The sequence below is a fragment of the Dermacentor andersoni genome, chromosome 1 (genome assembly GCF_023375885.2).
Source record: "Dermacentor andersoni chromosome 1, qqDerAnde1_hic_scaffold, whole genome shotgun sequence".
Classification (NCBI taxonomy): domain Eukaryota; kingdom Metazoa; phylum Arthropoda; class Arachnida; order Ixodida; family Ixodidae; genus Dermacentor; species Dermacentor andersoni.
In genome coordinates this window covers 218859874-218883329 of record NC_092814.1, presented here as the reverse complement: position 1 = coordinate 218883329, position 23456 = coordinate 218859874, and the positions used below count along the sequence as shown (strand labels likewise).

Below are 23456 nucleotides of genomic sequence, written 5' to 3'. Positions count from 1 at the left end.
CAAAACGTCCGATGTATCAACTTTTATACTGGTTTCTGATCTGGTTCTCTAAGCCACTTATTTTAAATGTTTTCTGGTCAAGACTGCTGGCGTAGCGAAAATAGTCAAAGAACTTAAAGCTAAAACACTGAGATCGAGGGCCTTCGCCCGAATCCCAAAACCCGCCTTTCATGTCGCTTTCATTTTCTTCTGCCCAACTCGCTTCCGGTACCAGATCTAAGGAGGCATGCTTTTGGCTCCTCTGAGCATGTACTTTCTATTCGGCGCCCACCATGATTGCGGAGTGAGATAAGCGCGGCCTGTACAGCGAGTGTCACCTGCAGCCGTGCATGTCGCGCAACCGTTGTGCCGGGAGCGTGCCTGAGCGGGGCGCTGCTTTCGCAGACGTCGTGCTGGACGTCCTTCTGTCGTTCTCTGCCTTCTCGAACGGCAAGCGGCTGCTGAGCACGCGCACGGCCATCGGGGTGCTGGAGCCGCTGCACGGCATGCGCGTCATCACCATGGCCTGGATCATCCTGGGACACACGTTCTTCTACAAGAGCTACGTGCTTTCAGGTGGGTGCCTCGCCTTCGGAAGCTCTGGTGTCGGAGATTCACGCTGGATTTGCGTCGTGTCAAGGCTGTCGAGACCATTGCCAGCAACTCTTCCTATAAGCAGGACTGTGAGGAGGCGAAAGCGATTTCGGAACGTGTACACTGTGCATAAGCACCTGCTTACGCTCTAATGTTTCAGCGAAACGAATAATGTTACTTATTCGACTTCAGCGTATTCAGCGGCTATACAAATTTAGGGGCGTGCATTCTTTGAGGTGCACACGAAGGTTGCACGCTGTGTGTTACTTTCAGTTACAAGACACGTAAAATAATTCGCTTGTGAAGATAGGTAGATAAAATAAAGTGTAAAGGCGTCGTACTTGGCGATGTCACTGTTGGTTTCAGCATGATACTTCAGAGCAAATATTTTGTAAAATGTCATTGCCTAGCCTGGCGTAGACGCTACCGAAAGGTTGAGGAGTTACATGTAATGACCGTCAGAAAGGCAGCGTTATATTTATCTAAAATATTTTATTTTGACTTGTAAACATGCTCTCCAGCTAGTTAAACTGATTCAGTTAACGTCTGACACGCTGTTCTTAACCCTTCTTTTCTTATCCGCCACTTCATCTCGGGACCATGGCGACCGTCGGCCGCTTCCTCTTTATCCCTGCACAACTGTAGCGTGACCGAGGGCATGTGTGCACGCCGAGAAGGCCGTAATAATGAGCTCATCGCAGGCAGCGGCATATCAGCCAGGTGACCCTGAACATGCGCTAATCATTCACTGCAAGCTTACGATCTGCACGCATTTAAGGACACGCGGAAGCCCCATAACTGTGGTGCTTGGCCTGACACACGTTCGCGTCACCGAAGGCCTTTCCGGTCCCCGAGCGCAGCCGGGTGGACGCACGCCGCTCCCGTACATTCCGCCTCGGAGCATATCATGATTAGCCTTACAGGTAGCCGAGACGCGTGAAGCTAAACACGGGAGTGCCGTTGCGCACGCCGAACTGCCCTGGCCCTGTAGCATCGGGTAAGCATATACTCGCTCTCGTTCAATAATTCAGAGCACGAGCCCCCAACGTCTGCATTTAATGGCACGCCGATTGTTTGCCTCACTGCGGCGATATGAGTACGACTCTCTCTGTCCATGCACATAAACACGGCAAGGGCAACGCACGCCCGGGGCGTCGCAGGGCACCGATCAAGGCCCTCTCGCAAGGGCGGCGGTAAAACGGAACCGCTTCTCGATGACGACAAGGGTGTAACCTCGTCTCGTGCGCGCGCGTCCTTTTTCCAGGCGGCCTCTTCGAAGCGCTCGAGTATGGCAAGTCGTTCCCCTTCCAGATTGTCCTCAACGTGTTTCCTGCCGTCGAGACCTTCGTCACCATGTCGTGAGTGCTGAAAAGGGGAAAGGGAAACCCCTGTATACATCAAAGTACGCTCTTAGCCCGCTGATAGGGTTTAAATTACATTACCATGTATACATTTAACACGTATAGAATGCGCTGAACAAATTTTTTTCAGAGAAATATAATCACATCATACAACAAGTATGCTACATATGAGCAACAGTGACAATGACTTGTAATTGATACATTATTTACTACTTTCATGCCATTAAGTCAAAAGAAAGTGCTCTTTATAGCTTGAGCCGCTTGTACTTCCTGTTGTCCTTCCCTCATTATCTAATTTCATCTCTGCTTTCTTTCATTTTGTCTACGCAGCGGCATTTTGGTGGCATATAGCAGCCTGCACAAGCTTGAGAAGCGCCAGGGTTCTTTCAATCCATTCAGCTATTTTCTCCATCGGTATCTAAGGTAAGTGCGCATAATAGAAGGACAGACGAAAATGTGTAAAAAACATTGCCGCGTAACTCTTCCACTGTGAAACACTCGAGTGTTATCATAGTGTTCTGGACCCTTTTCTAGACTATTGCTGACCATAAAAAAAACACAAATGGTTCGACTATTTGCAGGTGTAAGTACACGTCTTGAACTCAACAGTTCTGCACAATCCTGCAGTGTGTGTGTGTGTGTGAAAACTTTTATTGTAATGAGGTCCGGAGGCTCGACTTCTTAAGCCAAAGCGGGCCACTCCCACGTTGGCACTGTCAGGCCAAGCCTTTCAGCGACATCATGGGCCCTCTGGACTGCCCTTAGTTGGTCCTCAAACAATGGGCTTTGAATCCTTTTCTCCCACTGTGTCCATTCTTCAACGAGGTTGGGAAGAGTCGCGGGACACCCCGCCAGCATATGTCTGATTCCAATGATGCCATTACAATCGTTGCAGTCCATCTTAATCTCCCTCTCTGGATATATTTTATTAATGATGTAGGGTGTGGGATATGTACCCGTTTGCAATAAGCGCAGTGAGACTGCCTGAGCCCTGTTCAGTTTTGAATGTGGCAATGGGAATTGTCTGCGTCCTAAATAGTAATGTTTGGTAACGTCATTGTATGTTATTAAATGATCTCTAGATTCCCTGGCTTGATGGTGAACGGCTCGGTTGTGACTGTCGCGGTTAGCAAGTCCTCGTGCCAAGTCATGAGCAACCTCATTGAGGTTTACCCGAGTCTGGTCCACCTTCCCCATATGCGCAGGAAACCATCGGATTTCAGTTCTCATAATCCCAATGTTTTCAAAAAGTTTAGCTGCAACTCCAGCTACGTAGCCTTTATCAAAAGACATTACAGCGGATTTCGAATCACTGTAAATGCAGGCCCACTTATTACTCCTGATGGCTAGAGCAATTGCCGCTTGTTCCGCCACCATGGGGTCTTTGATAAAAACAGTGCGAGCGTCTTGCACCTTCCCTTGATAATTTGATACAATGGCCGTCTATGCTTCTTTACCTTTCACCCAGGCAGCATCAAGCATCAACTATAGCTGCCAGTTGGTTCTGCTGCTCTATTTCCTGCAAGAGTGCTTTAGCTCTGGCCTTTCGCCTTTCGACATTATATTCTGGATGCATGTTTCTGGGGAGAGGGTTGGTTCTGATTTTGTTCCTAACTTCAGTCCTTAAGTCTATTTCAGCCTCTATTGTGTTTTGAGCCTTCTTCCTAGCAATAGCAAGGTAGAATTATCTTCAGGTTAGTCAAATGAGCATATACACCTCTTGGTATGTCGATACGGTAATTAAGCGTAAAGTTCGTGCAATCTTTTTGCATCTTTCGGTTAAGTGACTGTAACACTCAAAACGAGAATCAAACAGCCTATTCTCAACTTCTGAAGCACATTTCTCTTGCGCCCCGTCGGGAAAATTCATCCGGATCCCACGCACTAGTGGAAATCAGTGTTAAGCGAAGCAACTGTATTGGCGATGCGTGCATTATAGATGTTTCAAATTGCAACATTTTACTGCGACAACGCTTAATCGCCATGCCGCCATCGTTGTCATCATCGTGTCGTCGTCATGTCGCTTTCGTCCTGCCGTATAGTCTGTCGTTGGCGGCGTCGCTTTGTCTCTGTCGTCGCCATGTCGTTAGCATTGTTGTCATCGTGTCTTCATTACGTCGCCATCCTCGTGCCATAGTCTTGTAGTTTGCGTCGTTACCACGCATCTATCGTAATCATCTATATGATGTCGTCGCCGTTTCGTCGACCTCGTCGTCATACAGTCGTTTTCGTCACGTTATCGTAGTCGTTATGCCATCGTCATCCCTGTCGTCGATGTACCGTTGTTGTCATTGCATAGTCCTCGTCGCACCACTGCAGTCGTCATATCGTCATCATCGTCGTGTCATCGTCATCATGCCATCAGTAGACACCATGCTTTATCGCCATCGTCCTAACTGTTGTCTCATCGTCGTCGTGGTGCCGTTTTCGTCTTCGCGCCATCGCATTATGTCACCATCGCCATGTCATCATAGTTATGACGCAATCACCATTGCTGTCGTAGTGATCATGCTTCATCGCCGTTGTCATCGTCTTGTCGTTGCCGTCACACAAGCACTCACTCACAACGCACTTGCTCGCCTCACACAGGCGCGTTGCGCCATTTGGTAACACGGTGTACAGCGAAAACTTCGGTGGCGAGATAGGCAGATAGGCTACGTAGAAAGAGCCGAAGGAGGCTTCGAATTAATATCGAGGTATAATTAACTTCGAAACCAATGTAGGGGAACGCAGAGGCTGCGGCTGACAAGCGGTGCTAATTCAATTAAGTGCACCTGTGACAATGAGATGGTAGTCAAACAGAAAATTATTTTGCCTGACGCAAGCAGTTTCAGTATATAGCCTGGTATTATTTGTCACCGCCGATGTCCTTGCCTAGCAAGTGCATATACACGGAAGGAGCTATTATCAAGACATTATTTTCAGTAGCTAAAGTAATTAACTTTTCTGTTTCACTATATAATACTATATATTCTGTTTCACTATATAATACAAACTGCTGGATACACGTGAGATGATGAGACGCGCCGCCATGAGGTACTATTTGAGTCTAGTTGGCTTCTTGGTTAACCGATATGACAGCGCAAAACGACTACGGCCAGCAGAGATGGTATGCTCTGCTTGCTCGTCTCCTCCTGTTTTGCGTCGTTTTGCGCTACATTTAGTTATCCTATGGCTGAGGGCAATCGGCACCCAGATGATAACCCTTTCGTGCAGCTTGCCGCGTGGCGGAGCGCTGTTAACTGCAAGTGTTATCACCTCTTCGTGTTTTTAGAAAGGGCTTTAGTCACCTTAACCTTCTTTCTGTGTGGACATTTGGAAACTTCAAACGATGTATTTTCGTAACAGAAATGTTATGCTGTAGAAACTCCACGGGAGAGCTAGCTTAAAACCGAGCTCCTGCAGTAAAACAGTACTTGTAGGCAGTAATCTCCGCGAGCCACAAACTTGACCCTTCAGAGTCTCTCATTTATTTGGAACAACTATGTGAAGATAGAAAGCAAAAGCAAATCCCGAAATCCAATCACGAAGCAGTCAACTTCCTTCACACCATACATATGTCTAACTCCATACATACGTATGTTACTATGCCATCTCCCCCCGGATCCCCTCCGTTTCTCTCCGGCTTTCTTTGTGGCCGGCCCTAAATATCTGGGCCCGTAGTCACCAAAACGGCTTACGCTAGAATTGTTCATAAGAGAAAAGGTTCGCCAAACACCTAGCTGGAGATACCATTAGCGAAGTCGGCTGGCCAATGGCAAAGAGCACGTATGAACGATAAGATTTGACAAAAGTTTGTGAATTGGGCCTTGGGGCCAAATTCACAAACATTTCGTTCATAAGTGTACATTGCCATTTGCTGGCCGCCTTCGCTAATAATATGTCCATCGCGTTGCAACTCAGTTACTTCGTGAAAATAACATTCTTGTTGTAACGAACTTGTTCAACTATCATCTAATAATTATGCGTTATAAATTACTTACTAAATAGCTTTCATACCCATTCATTGATTCCAGGTACCTCATCAATAATAGTAACACCAATTTTCTACTGCCTATGCTTCATTCTAACTATGCAACAATGGCATCATTCGCTGCTATAAAACTGCGGGATGGTTTACCCAATACCATTAAATCTTCATCCTTTCATGCATTTAGTCATGTCCTTAAGCTTTTTTTATATGTATAACTAAGTTTACATCATTCATTACACTACATTTGCCATTTGTATGTGTTGACAGTTTTTTATGCACTATAGGCTTGTATACAGACAATTTGTTTTCGTTTACTTAATTTTTCTATGTTGTATTTTTCGCAATTGTGTCAGTTTCTTTTACTTAGCTTGTTCATCTTTAATACATCTCTCCATTGTTATTATTAATCGAGGGTCCGTTTGCAGTCTTTCACTTTGGGACCCTCGTCTGTATATTGTTTCTTACCCATTCATTTTATTTTAAGAATAATAAACTGAATGTGAACATCAGGATTGGGTGAAGTTTGCTCTTACGAATTATTCTAGCGAAAGAGAAAATTCTAGCCGATCCTGATGCTGGACATATGCAAATGGCCAGTGGTAAAAGAACATTTACGAACCAAAAGCTTTATGAGTTCGGGCTCTGGTCACTTACATATAGGACAGCGAAAACATACTGCAATGTCTATAGTCTGTAAAAACTGTGCTTTCACAAAGTTATCCCTGGTATTTACTAAATGTAAGCGTAAAAAAGAGGAATCTGAGAATTTTCGCACGTTCAGAACAAAGTGGAAAGAGCAGGGCGGACAGCAAAACAGCCCAACAAAATGATCACCTGAATTTCTGTTGTATACAAAAATTACGTTGTCTTATAAACCTTCAGTTGATAGCCAGCGCTATCTTGCGTCTTGTATGTCCTGTTCCTTGTTTTATTTATTTCTTCTTCTTTGTTTTTGCGCCTATTCTCGACAGACCGAAACTAACTCTCCCAATTTACGTTTATTATGCAGTTCATGAGGAAAAATTCCATCAGTGCCAAGCACAAATTGTAATGCGAAAGAGCAATTTGAGGAAGGGAGCGGAGAGGGTGCCAGGCTTGGTTCCGCGCAGGGGCCTGTTTAAACTGCGCCCGTGATGCGTGTAAGTGAGCGGCTGTGGAATAGAACTCGATTCATACGCTCGGCGAAGCCGTCACCTTGGCCGCCATAAAGAAGTCGGTGGAAGCTAGCACGAAGGCTGCACAGCCACGCGTGACTTCGCATGCGTGGAGAAAAAAACAAAAGCTAAAAGAGAAAACGAGTCCGCCGGCAGCAGGAATGAATTCGAAGGCAGTCTCCAATATCTGAATAAGTCAGGCACGAAAGGCCGTCGATTCGACACGCAAATTGCTACGTCCGCCCAGTTTAATCCTGCGTCCTCAGTACATGTTTTGCTTCTTTTTAAACGATTTCTCCATAGTTGTGTCAGCTTTCTAGGCGCTGAAATTACGCATGTTCAAAGAGCTGTATACGGCGGGCCAGACATGACCATGCACGACAGTGTAGATATATTGGCGGCGAGATTTGTGTACCAATATCATTCATTTCAATTACTCCGAGCAGCTATAGAACGCAGACAAAGAAATTGCCCTTGTGAGGTACCACTCACGCAAGGGTGAGAGGGAAGCGAAATGGGCACTGAGGCGATAGACGAAGAAAAATAGGACCTCAGCAGAAAGTACTACCTCAGCAGAGGTCAGCAGCACGGCGGGGGAAGTTCGCTGCATTGCGAAAATGGTCTACTGCGAAGATGTGGAAAGGGAAACATTGATATTGTAAATTGGAAAGACGGAATGAAGACTAGCAACCTGCTGCGGTGGTCGGGATTTACAACGACGAACTGCACACTCCCATTCTCATTTTTGTTTTTAAAACATACACGTACTAGACAGGAAAGGGAAAGCGAGGAGCAGGCTGGCAACTGCCCCCAGAAGGGCCACAATGCCTGCCTACTCTTCAGAGAGGAGGAGACAGAAACATGGAAATGGAAGATAGGAAGAAGGGGAGGGAAGAAGTAAGAAAGCGCGAGATGACAAATCTAAAAGAATAAAGCAGAACACAAAGTACAGGTCACACACAGTATAGGGCCGGTCACTCTAGGTTACGTTACTAAAGAATGTCGAAATAGAAGAAATAGCGTTTGAGGTCCGATCATCCGAAAACAGAAGTAGACTACAAACGTGAACCTAAGTTAGTTTCTTTTAGAAAAGTAAGAGCGCGATGCGCCTGATCGCGTCGCGACGCAGACCGCTGGGGTACAAACATTAATCGAATGTCGTACACCGCAGGCCAAGGAGGTGATAGTCCCTCACTAGCGGCGTGCGTTGCGTAATGAACGCGGGACACTCAAATATCAGGTGCTGAAGTGCCTCGCAGCAACCGCAAGACGTACACGATGGACTGGCCACCCCTCCTTGTCTGTATGAAAGTTTGCAAACGTCCACACAACCAAACCTTAACTTGAGCAGTTGCGCTGTAGTGCGACGAGGCAAGCCTCGACCGCGAACACAGCGCAGGAACGTTCCCTTTACGACGCGTCAGTCTGGATGTTGCTTCAGTAGGTGGCGACGAATCGGCAGTCGAGCGTCATCAAGCTTGCACAAACTTTCAGGACAGACACAGTCGTTAAGAGCGCAAGTTGAAGCTAGCCAATCAGCGTCTTTGTTTCCGGCGATCCCTACGTGTGAAGGTATCCACTGGGCAACGAGAGATACCCCATGTGATGCAATCTTGCTGGCAGAGTCAGTAATGCTGCGCACAACTGGACAATCAATCTGACTGTGTTGTAATCTAAGGGTAGCGTGGGAGTCCGTAAAGGTGACAATCTTCGATGCGAGTAACTCTGCTTGCACGTATTTCAGTGCAAAATTAATCGCTGCTAGCTCCGCAGCTGTTGACGACGCTGAATGGGGTATATGAAATATGCGCCGTACTTGCGTCGGAGGGCCGAAAAAAGCTGCAGAAGCGCCTGGACCGGCGTCGTGTGCAGATGTATTTGAATACTTGGAGGTTATCTGAAAATCTTTCGTACATGTGCGACTACTGCCCGAACATGATCAAGTATGTTTCATTACTCTTTGTAACACGTTTATTTTCGTCATTTTATGATATGTGTTCACGTGAACATTGAATATTTCAACTATAATGTACAACCGTTCTGGAGTGTACTACTTATAAATTGACCTTATTTGTTCTATTGTTCCGTTGTTGTATTTGCACAACCTTTCTTTAATTTTTTTTTAACTGCATTTCTTACTTGATTATTGTAAATTTGTTTTTAACGTATGAATCGTAATACCGCTGTCATGTACGTGGGCCTTTAGGTATTTTCAAGTGGTATTACTGCCGCTTTTCGCCTAAGGGACCCACAACTGTCGTTGGAAATAAAGATTTGATTGATTTGATTTGATGATTTGATTGATCCAATTGGAATATTGCCGAAACAGGCATATCATACTTTTTGTGTATGTCATGGATAGTAAGATAAATGGGGAATACGTGCTTGATGATATCTTTCGGAGGCGGAGGCGTAACTGAAACAGCATGTTCAGAACTGCCAGCAATGTTCATAATGCTGCCATTTTCCCGTGCGAGATAACGGACGGTGAAACAGACAATCAAGAAGCGATTGAACATTCGATGAGCGATGCAGACGCTCAATATGATAGAGAGCTCTGTGGTCTGCTTGCAGCCTCAGTGGTAACTGATGCTCTGCAGTGAGTGCCTCGCTAGGCACTCACTGTTGCGCCTCGCGAGGTAATCCAAGCATTTGTCTAAGGGCTACGCGATGACCTCGTTCCAGTTAGGCCATCAAACTTTCTTCCCATTAAATTATGGGGTTTTACGTGCCAGAACCACGATCTGATTATGAGGCACGCCATAGTGGGGACCCAGAAATTTGGACCATCTGGGGTTCTTTACCATGCACCTAAAACTAAGTACACTGGTATTTTCGCATTTCTCCCCCATAGAAATGCGGCCGCCGTGGCCGGGACTCGATCCTGCGACCTCGTGCATAGCAGCCCAACACCGTAGCCACTAAGCAACCACGACGAGTTTTTCTTCCCATGAAAGAAAGAACGAACATTCATACGAGCGTTCGAGATAGACTGTTACAGTGGCATGTGCCACCTCAGAATTTTGTTCACCGATTTACATTCTTCGCACTTGTCTTTCTCTCGTCCTTTCTCTCTGAATCCCTTTTCCCCTTCATCAGTGCAGGGTAGGACACCATACTCTTTTTTTCTGGCTAACCTCCCTGCCTTTCCTGTATGTGTGCGTGTATCTCTCTCTATTTTGAGAACAACTCACTGTTGTTGCTGCTGCTGTTGTTTGAGATTGCACATCATGTTGCCATGCATTACAGTGTTTTTGTTTTTTGTTTTTCTGCGGGTAGGTTAACACCGGCCTTCATACTAGTGTCTCTTCTGATGATCTTGCTGCCCCTCACCGGTAGCGGACCAGTCTGGAACGAAACTCTGCAACCATTCGCAAAAGCCTGCGAGAAAAGGTGGTGGACGAATATTCTCTACATCGGCTCGTGGTTCCACAGAGAAGACATGGTAAGGTTTCACTGCGCGTGAACTTTCATGTGACTTTCCGGTTCCTGGACGCTCTCTCTCTCTCTCTCTCTCTCTATGCAAGGTGATTTAAGTGGAAACAGACTTCAAAGAAAAACTTAACCGCTACAAATAGTTTGTCTCCACTACTCGTCCCCTCAGTTTGGTCGGGCTTTAGATGGTCGAGTGCCCCCCCCCCCCCCCCCCACTGTGAAAAATAACTGAAATAAAAGAACTGAATTTATATTTTTACAACAGAAAATTTATTTGAACGCAAAACTACAGATACTCTTTGATTTAAAAAATGACGTGTTCTGCTTACGCTGAAACATTTTTTTCTTGATTTCTTTATGGTTCCGATGGGGCGAAGTCAAAATTTTGTCATTATTACTGTGAGCGAAATTTATTTTGTTTGTTTCTTTACTATACTAAATTATCATTTGTGTGCATCTTCACTACGCACGTTAGTGCAGGCAGACAGCTCTCATTAGCGCGAGCCGATTAGTGAGAATTTCTGAGAAAGATAAGCTGCTCATCGGGCCAGTTATGTCACTCGGAGCATGGCTATATATATACTTGTAGGGCTGATGCTTGAATATGTCACGCATATATGCCGGGTGTATTGGTGTCTCTCCTTTGTTTCATGTGGCGTGGCTATTTGTACTTGTATGATCGTTACGACCGCGTCGCATCATTTGACTCTTTCGCACTCGCTGACAGCTGCGGTCATCAGGGGAGTAAAACTCAATCCCAAAGCGAGTAACTTACGCAATATTTTACTTTCTGTAAAATGAAGGCAAAAGCCATCAACAGACAGAGAGCAAAGTAATAAGACAAATGCAGGGAGGTTAACCAGGCTGAGCCCGATGGGCTACCCTGCACTGGGAAAGGGGGAAAGAAGATTAAAACGTGAGTAGGAGAGCAGCTCACACTTTGCATGGACGCACAATTAATGAAGCGTTCGTCATTCAATTCATCACAAGCGGTCACAAAGGCCGGTGTACATCTAGAAGCGCAGTAGTGCTTTTGTGGCTTTGCACATCGCAGACGCACAAGGTCACGGTCCCTGGATGTTCTATTCTGTAAAAAGTCTGTTATCTATACTCTATCTCACAAGTAATTTGCAGCACTGCCGAAGATACGAAGTGTACACAGGCAATATTCTTACGCAGCGGAATATAGTTCCAGGCGTAACCGTCTGATTATTGGTAGAATTAGCGAGCTTAATTGTTCCTTGACACACGATACGTTACAGCGATACTTAACATCTTGGGCCCTTTACGGATGCACAGTGTGTGCCGTAAATTACTGTGGCGGTTACCACAGGTAATCGTAACAGCAACCCTGACCATGATTACGCAGCAACATGGCAGCGCCCACACAGCCAGGACCGCTCGCTTCGATCCGAATTCGCGCTTCGGACCTATAACGTAAAACTATTCCAATATGTTTATTCCAATCTCCTGACGTCAAATTTGCGTAACCGCCGACGCAAGCATTGGGCGGTCACCCGCAGGGTTGTCTGAAAACACCAATCAAACGCTCTCCTCGTTCATAGGAGGTCACTTTTGTTTGCTTAAAGAACGAATAACATTGCCTACACTAAGCGGCTTGTCTTATCTAATTGGCTGACAAGAGGTGAGGAGCATGCTCAAGTGGAGAGGAATTCGATGGGGCCGAACCACTGCCCTGAAAATCGATAACCGGATGAAGAGGGTGGTGCCGGTCTCTGCGATTGGTCCGCTTCCCCTTCCTTAGCTTGCGGTGGCTGGTCGGAAATCGCGGCGGCATGCAACGGAAGCTCAAGAATGACGCTAAAACGGATATTCAGCAAAGAAGAGTTGGCAGAACGAGGTCGTAAACGTGCCGAAAGTGCTCGAAAACGTTACACGGCCACGCAAAGAGTTTTATTGTACGCACATAAACCCATGCTCTCCGGCGAGCGCGAGTAGCCAGTGCCTGAGCGATCGGCGGCAGCCGTCTTTTATTCCTTTCGGAACGGGGCAGCCTGTGGCTATTCAGAAGAAAATTCAGTTTTGTTCTGCATATTAATGCATCTTTAAGGCGTACACGTCACTTTGACGCGGTGAGTTCTCGCAGTTTTATGACATCGAGAGACAGAAAGGTGTAGTGGGTGCAGCCCGAAAACTTTTCACCAATAGCCGAGGGCTAACGGCGAAAAGGCGTTGAATTAGAAATAACTATTTTCTTCTGTTTTGTCAAATCATGCATAAACAGTGTGTACACATAATATCAGATGGGCAGCTATCACGGTTTTCGTGACGTCGCGTGACAGACATCTGAAGTGGCGGTGGTCAAAGAAGTTTTGGGCCAATCGCGGAGGACTGGTTGCAGAATTGGAATAGAAAAGCTTGGAATAGTTTTACGTTATAGCGCCCTTTGTTACTACCTCTCCGCTCTGAAGCAACAAATAAACGATAAAATCCGTCATCGATTAGTCTCATCTCATGCTGAGTGCAAAGAATTAGGTATGATTCGTCGTTATTATTAAGATCAGCTGTTTGTTTTGACGCTGCTAGAACTACAGAGGCAGCGCCGAGCAGTAAAAGTGGTTTGATTTACAGTAAGCAGATGGCGCTACAGCATTAGCGTTGGTGATCCATTGATGATGACGAACGCTATAAAGGTCTAATTGTTCACTGCATTAATAATTTACTGCTCCGCTCTCGTACGTGATGACGGTGGCGAGAAAACGCCGAATGGAAGCCGAGCATGCGATGCGGCGCGGGTGAACATTTAGGAGGGCTTTCGCACTTACTATTGGCTAAGAAGACTGAAATGAACCGCCGAGAACGCGTATAGATGAAGCGAAGACCCGCTGTGACATTCGTGTAGCTTATGGTTACAACGCCGAAACATTTATTGCGTCACTCCACCAACCGTGGAGCATGTATCGACAGGATTGCAAGGCAGACACTGAGCAGACGACGCGGTGCGGATGAACACCTACTGAGGGGCATTCAGACTTCCTTTGGATAAGGAGACCTGCAGCTTCCACAGTGCTGTAACGAACTACTGAGATAGAGCATAACTGCGCCGAAGAGCAAGTATCATCAAAGAAATGTTAGTGACCCTACAGAAAACTCAGAAGCTGTAAACAGGAAAGGTGTGTCCCTAAAATTGGCATGCTTTCTCGGCATGTTTCGTCAATAAAAATGATAATTTCGTCTAGAATTTTCTATTTTCAATAACCTGCTCCAGCCGTCGCAGAAAGACGCGGTATGTAAGACGTTGCCGTCAAATGCATATATTAAATACCTGTCATCTTTTGAATCTGACAGCACACCACATGACGTTAGACCTGACCTAATGTCAATGTTTGTTCTGAACTCGTTGCAGTGCTTGCCTCACGGATGGTACCTTTCGTGCGACATGCACTACTACATCATTGCCCCCATCATATTCATGCTGATGTTCAGGTAAGTTGGTCCCGCAGCGCTCAAGAAGATGTGCCCACGGTCTCGCAGTCTTACCTGCGAATAAGCGGTTTACGGTGGTTGTATAATGGCGCCCGCAATTTCTGAAGCTCTGTATTGCGTTAGTTAATGAATAGTATAACGCAATGATTGTAACGAAAAAAAAAGGAAGTGGGGGCCAGATTTGTTTTTCGAAATCCACCAGAGAAGTCGAAATGCACGCGCATCTGGGGTTAGCAGGCAGCTGCACCGGAAGATTTCCTGACGGCGCGGCGCTCGGGGGGCTGCAGAGACGCGTGACCGATATGGTTTTTACGTATATGCCCCTTGAACGCCGTCACCAATATGTCTGTCGCTGTTGCGCGGAGAACTGAAATGTTGATATTTGAGCTTGATAGTGAGCCATCAACACCATCAAGGAGAAAACGAGTTGAAAACGTAGCGGGTTGCAGACGCGAATGAAAGAAGAAAATTGTTTATTTGCGTCATACGTATTCAACATCACTTAAACTATGTGGGTAGCGTTGATACGATATAACTGGCGATTGTGTCGACGCCAGGAAACGAGTTCGGAAACGCGCACAAGAAGACACGCCGGCTGTACTAGAAATATGTTGCAACAGAACTGCTTGTTGGCCTAGTTGGTGATTGCTACAAGACATGTCTTTGCCCAAGTTAAAACACACAGAAAAGGAAGGCACATAAAGACAACACGGGCGGCACTGCGTCCTCTGGACGGTGCAACATGACCAAAGAGAGCACTCACTTCACAGGGCGTCAGTCCTTTCTTCACACAGAATCCGATGTATCTTGCATCTTATATTGTCCGTGTCTGCAACATGCTACCTTTTCTACATCGAATCCATCCCATATACAGTATACAAATTCTTGACGATTTACCGGGACGTTCATATTCCTTTCGTTGAAGAAGGCCATCATAGGGTTAGCCACCGGATGTTGCGGACCGTTCTGCGTAACATCGAAGTAAATATAGTTGATTTTCCGTCTACTCAATCTGCTTGCCTCAAAATGGCGTTTGAAACAAACTTGCACAATGCAACAGTCCATTCACATTTCCTAAGAGAGCGCCTCTGCGGCGACATTAGGAAAACGGAGCTTACTTTCTGAATGCGCCAAGTATTTAAAAAGCCGTGGCTGTACTTTCCTACACAGCAAAGTACAGCCACGGTCACTTGATCAGGCACACCTTCTGTGTTTAATCGCTCAAACCTGCTCAATCGAACGCACGGGACGTTTTTGCGCTGCTACTCCGAGTACATGCTCCACAGCATTTCGTCCATATAAATTATAAGACACTGAGCTCAAAGTGATCAGGTTCCACAGAGTTGTGTGCAGACCCGGATCGAAGAAGCGTGCACGGCGCACGTGTAGACTGTAGGCACTCGCATCAGTACTCGCATCAGCACTCACATCTGCACTCTTTTCGCAGGAGGCCGTCGGTGAGCTTCGCGCTGCTGGCCATTCTAGGGGCCTCGTCCGTCATCGCTGTTGGTGTGCTCACGTACATCTGGCAGTTCCCGCCCATCCCCATATTTGTGGACCCCGATCCAGAGTAAGCACGCCGGGGCTGGCTTTAGTGAAAGTCCCGCCTACTATCTGCTCATATGCGCCAGTGAAGGGTCGTAGTTGCGTTACCTGTCTGACAAGTTCGCGAACCTTGAAAATACTACTTCATCGCAATGATAAAAAATTGCTGGCTGTCCCGTAATCAACAGCAGATTTAAGCATGAATTTGCAACCGTCAAAGAAGATTGGTTGGAGATGATACTAGCCACAATCTTAAAATGGGTGTAGTGCATGTTCGTTACGGCACCCCCCCCCCCCCCCCACACACCACATCGCACCACGTCATACTGTGCACTGGTCCATATGAAAGCTACTCAGCTAGAAGAATAAAACCGGCTGTAGGTGGCAAGACAGGCAGCGAAAGACGCCAGGGAGACAGAGCGCACTGTCCAGCTAGAAGAAAGGCACCGAAATAGGCGCCACGCAGCGTGGCGCCATCTCTCGAGGCGACGCAGAACCCGCGCCCCGGAACTCATGGACCGCTAGCGTTCAAACGTGTACAGGCAACCCTGTCTCAGCGCCAAAAGATGGCAATGAAGTGTATGGTGTCATATGTATCTGCCTTTCGGACGTAGCTACTGGGAATGACAAATAAAGCTTCAGCGTACTATAAGTTACAGCTTGAGTGATATTGTGAGCAAACATTAGGAAGAACTCTGAAGTAATATTTTTTGTAACGTGTTTGGGCAGTAACTAGCGTATGTAATGCAGGTCTGTACAAAAGGCTTGGGGCCAGAGACCGCATTTTCTTAAGTTTTGATTGATTGCCCGGATGATCTCGTTTTGTTCTTGCAACTTGGCCGGATGTACTCGTTTGAGTGCCCGGATAACGGTTCTGGCTTTTTGCTCAAGGTCACTTGAAAGTTGCCGACAGCGGGAGTTCAAAGCATTTCATGCTTAAAAGCTATGAAGTTTTGTCGCCTTTGACATATTCAGTCTAAGGGTCAGAGCTCAATGAACGACGCTTCCTGAAACGCATCAGGCTCCTGGTCAGAAATTCTCTTATCAACGACGATTTGTGGCGGGATGTATTCTAATGACGCTACGTCCTGTGTTGTCATATTCAAGAATATGATTTTTTTGTTCCTCAATGCTTACCGTGGAAGCTGAAATTGCTCTAATTGCGCTGAGGAGACCATATGTCGCCTTGAAAAACGACAAGTCCACTTGTCGGAACGTTGGCTCCTGCTTTCATCTTGTTCTTGTTTTGCTCATCGACTTGATTTCCATCTACCGCATTCCCCGTGTTTTCTCATTCTGCAAGAAATTAACGACGAATTTCACCTTCTCAACCAATAAAAAAGACGTTGACGTCTTCCCGAAACAGGCGTTGTTTTATAAAACAAGTAGGACCCCTATCCAGGAAAAGCTATTACACTATATTTAAAAGAAAATTTCAGCCAATCCTGATGTTGGACATATTAGCAAAGGTGGCCAGACAATGTCAGAGCACTTACGAGCGAGAAGCTTTGTGAATTCGATCTCAGGGCCCATATTCACAAAAAAGTTCTCATGCTAGAACTGTTCGCAAGCGATGTCGGACATGTTATTAGTGAAAGTGAAAGAGCAATTACAAACAACGAAGAAATTTCTGAATTCAAACACAGGGGCCAGATTCACAAAGATTTCTTTCGTAAATGGCTTCTAGCATTGGCCAGCCCCCTTTGTTAATGATTATCTAACATCCGGATGGACTGAAATTTACTCTTATGAACAATTATAACACAAGAGCTTTTTTGTAGCTGAATTCACAAAGCTTTTCGTTCGTGAGTGCGCTCTGACATTGGATGGCCACCTTTGCTAATGATATGTCTAACATCCGTATTGGCTGAATTTTTTTCTTTATTACTTTATTAATTTTCTTCTTAATTTACGCTGATGGTACGTGAGTTTGTGCATGTGTACGCAGTCTCTGAGCGTGCCTGCGTGCGTCCGAGTTAAAGGAATCCATATATATTACCGAAAACAACCAAGTGCGTCAATCCTGCTGGTTAGATTTGTTTAGCCCTTTACATGAAGCAGAAAGAACTACCCGAAGAAACGTACGCACGCACACGTGCACACATGCGCACAAAGGTGAGATAATACAAGGCGAATGTACGTGCTCGCTCTCCGCGATTCTACCGCTTAACCCTGTCTTATTTATTTTATCTCACATCTGCTCTCAACAGTCACTTCAACGAATACATGAGCTTCATCGGATACCGGCCGTACACGCACCTCACATCCTTCTGCATCGGCATGGCCACAGGCTACTTCCTTTACAAGAACAAAACGTTGCACATCAACAGGGTAAGTGCAGCCATTACAGAGCGCAGCAACCGAAACAGAGGAAGCGAGAATCAACCCTATGTAGGTGGCGGCGGAAGCCAGTGGGAAACCGAATATAAATGTGTTTCCGCAAAAAATTACGCCAAATACCAATGTTAGCCCTCGTATTGCTGCAAATGAAAGCTATATGAACTTTCCGACTATGTGCCATAATTGGAAAAGATCATTCCCACCGGGTCCGAGGAATGAAGCCAGGATCAACGCTAATCTACTCAGTTTATACAACGGTCGCTTTTGACCTCCCGCATGCTTCCTGCGGTCATGTTGCATACCAACTGGTTTGAGCAGTATGAGTAGTCAACACACAGCGATGCATAACGGTTCGTAAGTTGGTAAGACTTACGTCAGAACTCCAGGTAGGTTTGACCACAATGCTAAGCTGATCTTTCAGAATTCGCTCTAGCCGAAAGACTGGAGTCACCTTAAATATATTTACTTCCAATATCCCTAGGAGGGCTCTTGCTAACCTTTTTTTAATATACTCGCATTCATCTCAGTGCAAAGTCCAGTGCACACCGATTTCTTTTCTGTTCCTAAAAACCTGTTGGATGCTTCTTAGTGAAATACTGACACGAAAACTTTGGTGTGCTTGCGTGCTTTATTAGGTGGCGCTTGGCTCCGTGATAACGGTATAAAGCCTCACCTTCTTGAGCACGTAACAAATCATTCGAGTCTTTCAATCATCTTTCAATTATCTTTTGATAGGACCACTTCAAAATGCTTGACAAAATTAAATGCAGTACGGCTACGGATGCGAAGCAGGAGGCTTGTTACGTCACAGAAATTGGATGCGATGGTCATGTGGTATGAAAAAACATGGCCGCTGATGATGAAGATTTAATGGCATCCCCTTTGAAATGGGGTGGTGACAAATAGTCACCTAGCCTGCTTGACTTACTCAAGTATGCTATACATGTTGTTTATGTAGCATTTTCTTATACATCTCCTTAATCTTTTTTTTTTTCTACAAAATCTACCTTGTACCGCTAACAATCAATCTCTTCCCTGTTTTTTTTTTTTTTTACACCAGTACTCTAACCGCCTCTTGCTTATCTCGACTGCTGACCGGTTGACGCTTCCGTCCACTTTAAACCGAAGCGCTTCTGGAAGGTGTACGTTGCCTACGGTTCTCACTGGGTGAATCCCTTCGCATTCCATTAGGATGTGCTCAGTGATCTCCGGATTTTTGCTGCAGCATACACATGTCTTATCTAATTCCGAATATTTGCGCCGGTATGTTTTTGTCCTTAGGCAACCGGCTCAAGCCTCAAAAAGCAAGGCACTGCCCTTTGTATTATCCTATAGATTTTCCCTTCTAATTTATTTCTTCTCATTCTTGTAAATCTCCATGGTCCTTTTTGTTTCCATTCTTTGCAACCAATTAACTGTCTCTGTTCCTCTCACTTTCTTTCTGATGATTCCTGGTTGTCTATTTACAGTTTCAATTACCTTGTACTAGGTTGCCAACTTTCTTGACCTCTTCGTCCATTCTTTGTCCATGCTTTTCAAGTACAGATACTTGTGCGCTTTAGCTGCCTTTTTCTTTCCATCCATGTTCCCGAGTCTTTCTTCAAAACTAATTTTGTTCTGCGCTTCTCTGACTTCAAAAGAGTCTCAACACATGTCACCCTGCACTGCCTCATTCGTGTTCTTACTGTGGGCTCCCAAATTCAACCGGCCTGCCGATATCTGGTTCACTTCCAACCCCGACAAGATATAGGATGGCATATCGCAAAGGCATAGAATTGCCTTTGCGAACGTTAGCGCTGGCACCATTACTCCTTTCCAGATTCCATGCACCACCTCATATTTTTATTGTCGCCCCACAGTGCTCTGTGTTTCATTATTGCAGCATTCCGTTTCACCTTTGTTTTCAGATTCTCTTGGTGGGTGCTTGAGTAAGATTTTCGTTCGTTTATGTATACGCCGAGGTATATTTATTGCTTGACTATGGGTATGAGTTGCTGTTGAATTGACACCACATAACTACTCGCCTCTTCATTAAAGATCATAATTCCCGATTTCTCTGTGGCAAACTTGGGGCCTAGATTTGTCGCTGCATTGCCACAGGTGTTCGCAAGTGACCGTAAATATCTTTCATTGCCCACTAGTGGCACTATGTCGTCGCCGTACATCAGTCTAGGGCGCTTATGTTGCACCATTTGTCCATTACGCGTGGAGGATAAATCAATCCCTAATTCTATGTTTTCCAGTCGTCTTTCTATGCCCTTAACACAAAGCGTGAACAACAATGAAGACAGAGGACATCCTTGCTTCAGTCCTTGGTGAATTGCCACCACTTCATTACCTTTCGACCTTCCCATACAATTTCTACTCAGTTGTCTCTATGTACGTATATCCCTCATCAGCTCCACTAAATCGTCATCCTGCCTTCGTGCTTGGGAGTATCCCATAACACTTCCCTGTCTAAGTTGTCGTAGGCTCCTTTAATATCTAGCAATGCTATCCACAAAGGTCTATTCTGAGTTACTCAAATCTCTATGTACTGAGTTAGAACAAACATATCCTCCAAGCATCTGCCTGGTCTGAACCCATTCTGTAGTTCCCCCAATACATAATTCGTTTCCACCCACTTCGACAGTTACAATTTTATGGCTTTCATTTCCATTCTATATCTCACCTACGTTATCGTAAATGGCCTCTACGAGCTCGTCTTTTCCTTATCACATTTGCCTTCGTAGATGAGGTTAATCTGGCTTTCACATCATCCAACCGAATTTTCTTCGTTCTAATCACTTGCTCTATGGCATTAGTCAGCAGTGCATTGCTCTTTGGACAGAGGTTCTTGATTAGCTGTATCGGGATTTCATTGGGTGCTGGCGCCGTGTTATTAGGGAAATTTCCTTCTACTTTTTTCCAGCAAAACTTTTCTATGCTAAATTTTCATCTCTAAGGCTTCTCTGTTGTTGCTGGATCTGTTTGATTCTGAACTACGCTTTCTTTCATGCCGAAGTTATCTCTAATAACGTCTCTGATGTATCGCAGTGCGTCGTCTCCGTCGTAGATGTTACCATCTTCACTCCTTATAGCCGATTGCGAATTTTCAGTTGGAGCTCCGAGAGCTCTTAGATGGTTCCAGAATTTTTTTGGAGTGCCTTTGTCTCTTTTGCGAATGTTATGCACTCAACGTTCACTTGCGCATTTAATTTTCTCTTGCACGATCTCACTCGCCACCTTTTTCTTTTCTCGGTATTTGTTACATCTAAGGAGCACCTCTTCTTCGTGTGAACCCAACTTTTTGGCTTCTCGATGATCCCTAGACGCCAGCGTACGTTCTTCTATAGCTTCCTTTATTTCCTTGATCCACCACTTACGTGATTTCCTCTTTCCAATGCAAGAATGTTTTTTTGTCGTGTCTGTCTTATTTCCACCTGCATAACGTCTGCCAGTTCCTTATATACCCAGACTGCTGCAGGAAAAGCCTTCATTTTCTTCGCTGTGTTTTCTGTGATCTGTGTTATGCGGGACCACCACTGACGTTTCCGCCATTGCTTTCCGGCGCAGTGGTTTCGGCTTGCTTAGCTGTTCTCGATTCGGAACCAGCGCCTTTCGCCGTGCTCGCATCGAAGCGTTCACCATTGCTTTACAGAATGGTGGCCCTTAGCTTCGTTTCTACATTTGCAAGCTTTTCTTATATTTCGTTGCTCTGCTTCTGTTCAATCTTGAGTTCATTTTCTAGCTTTCCAACCCCTTTAGCTAGCTTATCCTTCTCCTGCGCTAGACGGTCTAGCCGCGACCCTAGCACGCACATCCTATAGATAAAAGCTGCACCGTTCGTTTCGAGTACTGACTCAAACCGCGTTTCTTCCAACGCGCAAGAGCGCTCGCACTCAAAGCAACGCACGCGTGGGTTCCCCCTATAATACCAACCATCATCTCGTACTAACAAGGCAGTACAAGGTAACCCTACTTGTGGAGAAAGATACAATTATTCCTTAGCTACTTATATGTAAGCAAGAAGCTTTAGAAAGTGAAAAGCATGAAAAATAATGTATAAAGATTCCTCGGCTAACCTAACACTAAAAAAAAAATAATGAGCGAAATATCAAATAAAAAACTTATCGCTTTGGCACGCTGCTCCTGCTGCACTGAGAAGGCTTCCACCACTGGGCACGTCTGTTCCCTTCGGCGTCTCGAGTGACGCCGAAGGGTACACGAAGGAAACACGAGAACACGAAGGGAGTGGAGTCGAGTGGAGTCGCCTGGCAGACACTGGCTGAACAACGATAGCGTGGGTGGCGCGTCGGGTCCTCTGCTAGCCGCTACTTGTTTACATGTGTGCGTACGGCGCACGCGTGACGATATGTAAAGGATATGTGCAATATGTGTAACAATATGTAAAGGATATGTGCGCGTGCGGCACACATATCCTTTGAAGTATGTTTCGTGGTTGTAGCGCAGTCATAAATGGCTGTGTGCATTTTTTGACAATGTAGAGACTCATTAGTGTTTCCGCTGCAATAATGTCAGTGACCGCAAGTGTCGGGAGCGCGCGATGCGTGATCGTTGCGCCCTCCGCTCGACACAGTCACCGAAATTTTACGGTTGCGTTGTGGTTGAAGCACTTCACAAGGAGCATTTGGCGTCGCTTAAAACAAATGAAGTGGTCGCTGCGACACCTGAAGGCGACGCTCTAGCGATTCCTTGTAGCGATGCATGTATCATTCCGCAATCTTTGTGCGTACCACGAAATATCAACGAAGTGACGTGAGATGACTCCGCAGTAGGATAGAAAATGTCAAGTGCTCATATGATGTCGCAGGACACAATTGATCTTAGGCGTATAACTGCATGATTGTAACTATGGTTAGCGGTTACGCAACCATTCTTAGTTGTTTCTGCGGTGCCCTTTTATTATGTGGCTATGCCACTACGCAGAAATAATATTTCCTGGCAGGTAAATTTTCGCGCTTTGGTGCTTCTTGCTATAAAAGGTAAGCGGTAATAAAGAATTGCAACAGGATTATGCGTAACATTGCACTCGTTGGACACAGGACGTCGTAGAGCATAGTTTCTGGCGACTAATATAATGCGCTCTTTAGCGCGGTGCTGTTAGCTTGACGGAAGGTAGCTGCCCTTATTTTCACAAATAAAGAAAACAATGCAATACGCGGTTGGGTCCTAAAATAATTTAACATTATTCGCACCATTCTCGTGCATATAAACATACAAAAGACTCTTGTGATGAAATGCAGTTTTTGCTGTCACCACGAAAAAAGAAACGTGAGTGAAGCCACACGGTGATCCTGCCTCTATGCTGTCGCTCATAGTGTCGAAGCCATGTTTAACTAAAGTTAGTAACTACCTTGTATTTGACAGACAATCGAAAAAGAAGCAAAATGTACTTAGGTATGCGTTCAGGGGGTGAAGTAGAGTCAGAATAACTAGCTGCTTCAACTTTACTGTGCACGAATACACGCATTTTTATAACCAGTGCAAGAATAGAGGAAAGTTGAAGTCCACAACTGCAGCGGTACCAGAATAGGCTGAACGCAAGCCGAAAACTAGCAAGAATCACCATGAATGTACCAGAACAGAAACTGCGCTTTGAGCTCCTTTCATGTATAGTAGTAACGT

At 45.5% G+C, this 23456-nt stretch overlaps 1 protein-coding gene across 1 annotated transcript in view; it reads left to right on the top strand.

Annotated features, from left to right (window-relative positions):
- LOC126548238 (nose resistant to fluoxetine protein 6-like) overlaps window positions 1–23456 on the top strand; it is a 108751-nt gene that overhangs the window by 66381 nt on the left and 18914 nt on the right. The window contains exons 6-12 of the mRNA XM_050196389.3: window positions 385–555; window positions 1838–1931; window positions 2265–2357; window positions 10341–10506; window positions 13864–13943; window positions 15391–15513; window positions 17699–17819. Of these exons, the coding sequence (XP_050052346.1) occupies window positions 385–555; window positions 1838–1931; window positions 2265–2357; window positions 10341–10506; window positions 13864–13943; window positions 15391–15513; window positions 17699–17819 (848 nt within the window). The remainder of the gene's footprint in view (window positions 1–384; window positions 556–1837; window positions 1932–2264; window positions 2358–10340; window positions 10507–13863; window positions 13944–15390; window positions 15514–17698; window positions 17820–23456) is intronic.